The sequence below is a fragment of the Lactuca sativa genome, chromosome 9 (genome assembly GCF_002870075.4).
Source record: "Lactuca sativa cultivar Salinas chromosome 9, Lsat_Salinas_v11, whole genome shotgun sequence".
Lineage (NCBI taxonomy): Eukaryota > Viridiplantae > Streptophyta > Magnoliopsida > Asterales > Asteraceae > Lactuca > Lactuca sativa.
In genome coordinates, this window is record NC_056631.2 from 68,153,634 (window position 1) to 68,160,468 (window position 6,835).

The window sequence follows — 6,835 nt, forward strand, 5'->3', positions numbered from 1 at the left end:
GGTGAAGGCTTAGGTCATTGAAGTAACTCATAAAGACAAAAAGAGAAGCTATTAATGATAATGAAGGTAAGGTTCTTATGATAATATGACTGTTGGCTAAATAACATTATCCATCCTTGTGGTCAGTTGAATTTACGGACGCGATCCAATTTTTATATTTTAAACAGTTGAAGTGAACATGTTTAAGTAATTTGGTGGTTAGCTATCTCAATTGTGAATGTAAGTAAAATATATATTGAGTTTTCCGTCATGAGGGTATGAGATTTTAGCGTAATTGAAAAAAAAAATAGATTAGGGTCAAATGCAAGAAATAACAATCTTCATTCATGGGTTTATTTATTATAGTCATCGGGTACTGAATCTCTTGGTTTTGTTTCTCTAAGAGATTTTATTGATAATGTTTGATGGTATATTTCAGTAAGATATAAAAGAAATAGTAGTCGGAAATCTGAAAGTAGTATGTTTCACTTATAAAAATAAAACATTGTAATTTTTTTTACGACTAACAAGTTTTACTTTGACTAAACAAATGATGATAGTATTATATTTCAATTGAAAAATTAATTTAAAAAAAATCCAAATTGTTAAGGCATTCTATTTTCCTTCTTAAGATTATACAATGAAAATCTTAATGTTCTTGATTTCATTTACTAATTATAGCATTGCACCGCCATTTTCAATATTTAGTATTATATTATTAAAAAAGAATTCTAGAACTGTGAAAATAGAATTTATTATAGCATTACACTTTTCATCACAACATTGTACTTTCAAGAGTATAGGGCCTAAATGCAAGAAATAGCAATGCACTTTCTTTTGTTTGTCTAATGTAGCATCTTACTTTTAATTATGTTTATTCAGTTCTTCTTAATTAACTATTTTTCTTATTTAAGTATTGTACATTAAAAGTACAATGCTATCATACATGAAACAGTGTATGTGACACAAAAGTAGGATGCTTTAACTGAAAGAAACAAAAGTAAGAAACAATAGTTGGATTGTTAATTTTATAGATGGAAGAAACAAAAGTAGGATGCAATGGAAGCGGGTACCCGTTCTCGCAACTGGGACTGCTTCGAAACCGGAATTGATGTTACCGGTTCTATTTCCTAAAGTTTGGAACTGATACGGACCGGTTCCGTTTCTCATTTCTTGGAATCGTTACCTACAGTGTATCGACATTTGACATAAAAAATATTTTAAATTGTAATATACCAACATAAATATTATTACTTATCTTAGTCACTAATTAAAAAGTTTGTTGATGATATTCACATTTAATATTGTCATTTAAATAACTAATGGTTTGATTAGGCCTCCATTAATTATAATTGGAATTCATATTGTATTTTTTTACTATATATTTATATATCATTGAGATATCCTAATACCCATTATGAAAATGGTGACATTTGTTCGATAGTTAAATAAGCCATGAGTATCAAATATTATTTTTTAATTTGTTAACAGTGGTTTTCACGGGTTATAACCTAGTTTTCTAATAAATAAAACATTAATTTAAAATCAAAAAGAGAATGTTAAATATGGTAAACCACAGGGACTAATCGTATAATTTTGTCTAACAATAATAATAATAATAATAATGAGGGACCATTTCTGCCAAAAGACTAAATACTAAAAGGTGAGGGTTATATGAAAAATTCAAACCAAAATAAAAAGGTTGTTTGTAAACAAAAGCATAAAAGTAAAGGGTCAATGTTATAACTTGGAGGACCAAAATTGCCAAAAAAAATAGCTACTTTACTGTTAAAATCTTTCATAACTTTAATATATATATATATATATATATATATATATATATATATATATATATATATATATATATATATATATATATATATATATATATATATATATATATAATAATGGTTTGTGGTTGATATTTTAGGAGAGAAAAACACTCTTTTTAAACTTTTATGTATCACTCAAATGTTTGATCAAATGTTTGTGTAAGTGTTTGATGTTTTTATCATTTTTACATTTTTGTTTGTAAAAACTTGAAAAAGATTGAAGTTATAATTGAAGATAATATTTAAATGTCAATCTTTTAAAGATTGACGTTTCACAAAAATATTTTTTCTACAAATTTATAGATTTTTTAAATAAAATTAAAATATAAGATTAAAACGTATAATGAATTATGAGATAACAAAAATAAGTTGTACCTTGTAATTTACCAATAACCTTATTTTTGGTGTTTCAGAAAAAATACTGATATTGATCTATAATGATACTTTTTTAACATAAAAAATAAATTAAATGGTAAATAATATAATATAAAAATAATAATAATAAAGTAAATCTATATAAAACCGAGAATTCATTTCTTTGTAAATTATTTTCACATAAGTTTTTACTATCACCTACACTTTAAGCTAGAAATGAACAATTATACGTCAAATAATTATATTTGTCAATAATGCACATATTTCTTTTTTGAGATATTTTATTGCAAAATTCATCAACTTTTGTTCTTCCATCTTTTCCCACAAATTTTGGTCGATTTCTCGATCGTTGTTGTGCGCAAGGCCAAGATACAGAATTTTCCACTGAAGATTTCACGTCATGGTCTTAGATCGGGACATGTTTGACACCCAAGACGATTATCATGTGTGTCTGGTTTCACGATGAATGAATATTGCAGTATTTAGAATTTTATATGCAATCAGTTCATCAGCACACGCATCTGCTGATCATCTGCTTGTTCATCCATCTTACAAAAATGTCCATGTAAATTCTTTTTCCCATATCTTTATATACATGTTACATCAGTTATATCATTTGTTTATTATATCGATAATTTCGTAATTTGTTAGCAATTCTAGGGTTTCTAGGTTGCCATTGAGTGTAGGAATCGACAATTGTACTTAATGCTACGATTTTGTCTTTTTCGCAAGTCTCCACATTGGATTCTTTGTTCGAACTTGTATAAAAGTTCAGTTGGTCTGAGGGCAACTTCTGTGTATATACGATCAGATTGAACTGTTTGTACCGAAGAGTGAACCTAATTTCGTATGTTCAAATTTGAAATGACATTATTGATAACAAGTAATATAATTGTTAAATGTACCATTTATGCTTTCGTTTCTTAATTTCCTGTCTAATTTACTAATTGTTGCAGTATCAATGACACAGATTACAGAAATCTAGACTCTGTTCCAGGATTCAAAGGGTTTTGATGGATGGTGTACAAACTAAATTATAGTTTGTGTGCTTCTTCATGTCTTCTTGCACACTGTGATCAATTCATTTATCTCATGAAATCCTGGAACTCTGGTTTCATTGTAGTATATCATGGGTGTAAGTTACTTACCAGTTTCAGCAATCTTCACAGTGTTGAGCATTACAACCCTCCATTATTGGACAGAACCTTCACTTACAGAACTCAAATCAGATGGTTTAAACAGAAACATTCTTCTTCACCCTGAAGATGTCACCCATGCACTGGAGCTGCTTCTTTTAAGTTCTAATTCCACAATTGCACTTGTAGCCAATTTTGTCATCAACATATATCTACTCATCATCCTATCTCTTAAGGTATTCAGCATCATAGCACTCACATTTATCTTCTATTTTGATTCTTTGATGATGGTTTCTAATTTCTTCATGCAGACAATATTTTTTGGGGAGCTTCATGCATTTGAATCTCGGAAGCTGTTGGAGCAATTGGTTAATTATGTTATGTACAAGGTAGAAGCAGTCATCTTTGAAGTATATTCTGAATTTCTGATTGTGATTCTTGACATATGGCATATGACATTGTAATCAATTTCTGATTGTGATTCAGGGAATGTTCCTTCCATTGGTAGTCCCTCCAACAGTTATTCAAGTTGGATCATGGTCAACATGGTTGATTGTAGTGAGCTCTTTGAAGGTATTCTTTTCAATGGTTTCTTTAAAATTTTATGGGTGTGTATAACAAGTGACAAATTTTTTATCTTGTTATTTTAACTTTTTATCTTTCATGTTTTCCAGATGTTTCAAGCTTTAGCAAGGGACCGCCTTCAATCCTTGAATTCATCTCCTTCTGCAACTCCCCGATCTTACTTCCGCGTTTATTGTGTTTTATTACTGGTTATCTCAGTTGATGTGGTCTGGTATATAGGGCTAAATTAGTCATTTTGTTTCTATACACAGATTCCAAGAAACCTATTTTTTAAATGTATTTATTTACATCCTCATCAAGTTCTTTATTGCTACTTTCAGGATAAGAATATGTATGCTTATCTACGATACAACACCATCATCTCTAGATATGTTATTATTCTTTGAGCCTCTCAGTATTGCTTCTGAGACACTACAGGTGCATATCTTTTTTATATATATATATTTCTGAATTTGATTATTAACTCATTTCTGTCCTTTTTTCACAGGCTATTTTAGCCCATGGATTTCAACTCCTTGATATATGGAAATATCACTCAACAGGCACCTCCACAAATTCCAAAATGTCAAAACTTATTGATATATCATCAGCAGGCAAGATTTATCAATTTATCAATTTATAATCTATAATATCATATATGATGATTATATTTTTGTGGTTATTACTTATTTACTTATTACAATTATTCTTATAAAACAGGTGCAATGTGGGAATGGAAGAGTGTTTTATCACGTAATTTAGGGTTTTTATTGGAAATGATGAGTTTGCTAATGGCTCTTGCTCATTATGTGCATATTTTATGGCTTCATGGTGTAAATGTTCATATTCTTGATGCAGTCATTTTTCTAAATATACGTGTAAGTTCTTTTATTTTATCAGAGCCTTTCAAATTTCATCCATAATCCATATTTATGTAAGTTTTTACAACATATGCAGGCTTTATTAAGTGCAATTGTAAAACGTACAAAAGGATTTATTAAGTTACAATTAGCTTTAGCCACCCTTAATGGAGCTCTACCTGATGCAACATCTGAAGAGATTAAGTCTTATGATGATGAATGTGCCATTTGTCGTGTAAACTTCAACTTTATTTTTTTTCTTTTTCTTTTTCTTTTTCTTTTTATTTTTTAAAGATTTATCTGTTTACAGGAACCAATGACGAAGGCTAAAAAGCTCACATGCAACCATCTTTTTCATCTTTCATGCCTCAGATCATGGTAAAATACTAAACTATAGTAACTTGTGTATGCTTTTAAAATGACATGTGTCAATGCCAGGTTGGACCAAGGTCAAAGAGAGTATTACTCATGTCCCACATGTCGAAAACCTCTTTTTGGAAATGTTACACCGAATACTGAAGATATTTCAAATGATGAGCAAATTGCACGTGAATTAAGCTCTGCACTTGAATGGCAAAATCCACATGGACATACTCATACCACTCTACCTTCATGGAACTTCTGGCCTATTAATGCTTTTCATGCCACGTCATCATCATCTTCTTCTTCTTCAAATGCTCCTGTTCATAATCATGCTCCTACAGTGGTTCCTGATGATTCTCTCAATAGGGTTGGATTACATCTTACATATCAGGATTTAAGACGTATGGTTGAAATGGCTGAAATTGTTCGTGAAGTGCTTCCTCATGTCCCTCGTAATATAATCATGCAGGTGAACAATTTCACACATTATATTATATTCCCAAAATACCCTTATGGAATTCTTTTATACAAAACAGTATAATGGTTTAATCAATTTGCAGGATTTAGAGCGAACAATGTCAACTTCTGTTACTGTGAATAATCTTCTTCAAATATAATACTATATAATATATCCTTTCACAATAATTGTCACCAAATTCCCAAGTGGTAAATAAAGTCATGGGAATACGAAGGTATACAAATGATCAACACACAAATCCATGTAAGATCTATCCTTCCTGTATTATGTGCGATTGTTTTACTTATGCAAAAGGTTCAAAATATGTATAGATAACAAGTGAATAGATTTGAAAATTTTGGTGCTTTCAGTTTCAGGGGCAATTTGCAAGTCGTTTCGCTTCTATCATGCTTGTAAATTTAGGCCCTATAATAAGAGAGACTGATATACACATTTGCTCATGCGTTCTTGTAAATTAGGTTGTAACTTGTAATTGTTCGAATTTAAACGGGTCATAAGTTGACCAAATTGTGTTTTTAATGCGTACGCCCTTTGTGTTTTATTAAAAAAATATAAGTTATCATTGTAATAATGTAGGGTTTTAAGTTAATCATTTTTTAACACAAGTTATTGATGGAAATATTGATCTCCAAATGGTGTTTATCTTAGAGAAAGTGTATGATATTGTACCATGAGTATAACCTTTGTTCAAACTTTCTTTGGTGACATGGAGTATTCAAGCACATTTATCTTTGCTAACATTGTGTTGGTGGTAGAGACTAGAACTTAGCCGAATTTTAGGTTGGAAGAAAGGTGGGTACAAATCAGCATATTTTAGACGATATATATTTGGTGCAATTTCAGCATGAAATGTAACGATTGGTGAGAAGTATGTATCGAGGAGAAAGTACTACTCCTAAAGAAGAATTTTAAGTACTTATTATCTATGATTTATAAGGGAGATAGTGTTTAGGACGATGTTACATACTATATAATGGTGAAATAGTTACAGTGGACGATGGACACAATAATTTTGTGCAACAAGATCCCCAACGTGTAAATTTGAGATGACTAAGTAGAGCGCATCAACAAAAGTTTCATGCGGCAATGTCCTCATGACACCATGGGTGGAGACAATAGAGGGGTTTTCAGCCCTAAATCCGATGTCGATTCTAAATTTGTTCGTTTTCGCACGTTTATTCACAATCACTTTCAATCCGATATAAAAGTTTTTCAATGTGATAATGGTGGGGAATATGCTAATTCTCG

General features: G+C 30.3%; 1 protein-coding gene across 7 annotated transcripts; it reads left to right on the forward strand.

The window, feature by feature from the left end:
• Window positions 1-2,435: 2,435 nt before the first annotated feature.
• On the forward strand, window positions 2,436-6,158 carry LOC111901627 (E3 ubiquitin protein ligase RIN2). 7 transcript variants are annotated; one of them, XR_006187287.2, is made up of 12 exons: window positions 2,436-3,558; window positions 3,634-3,711; window positions 3,809-3,895; window positions 3,997-4,118; window positions 4,228-4,324; window positions 4,395-4,500; window positions 4,607-4,764; window positions 4,844-4,981; window positions 5,057-5,124; window positions 5,185-5,578; window positions 5,670-5,830; window positions 5,938-6,158. XR_006187287.2 is itself a non-coding variant. In XM_042898342.2 (12 exons), the coding sequence occupies exons 2-12, from the start codon at window positions 3,316-3,318 to the stop codon at window positions 5,724-5,726; spliced, it is 1,548 nt and encodes a 515-aa protein (XP_042754276.1). In that variant the 5' UTR covers window positions 2,436-3,069; window positions 3,157-3,315; the 3' UTR covers window positions 5,727-6,158. The 7 variants fall into 7 exon arrangements, 6 of the variants coding, with proteins under 6 accessions (XP_042754276.1, XP_023753274.1, XP_023753273.1 ...); XM_042898342.2 differs by having other exon boundaries at window positions 2,436-3,069; window positions 3,157-3,558; window positions 5,670-6,158; XM_023897506.3 differs by having other exon boundaries at window positions 2,436-2,751; window positions 3,143-3,558; window positions 5,670-6,158.
• Window positions 6,159-6,835: the final 677 nt, after the last annotated feature.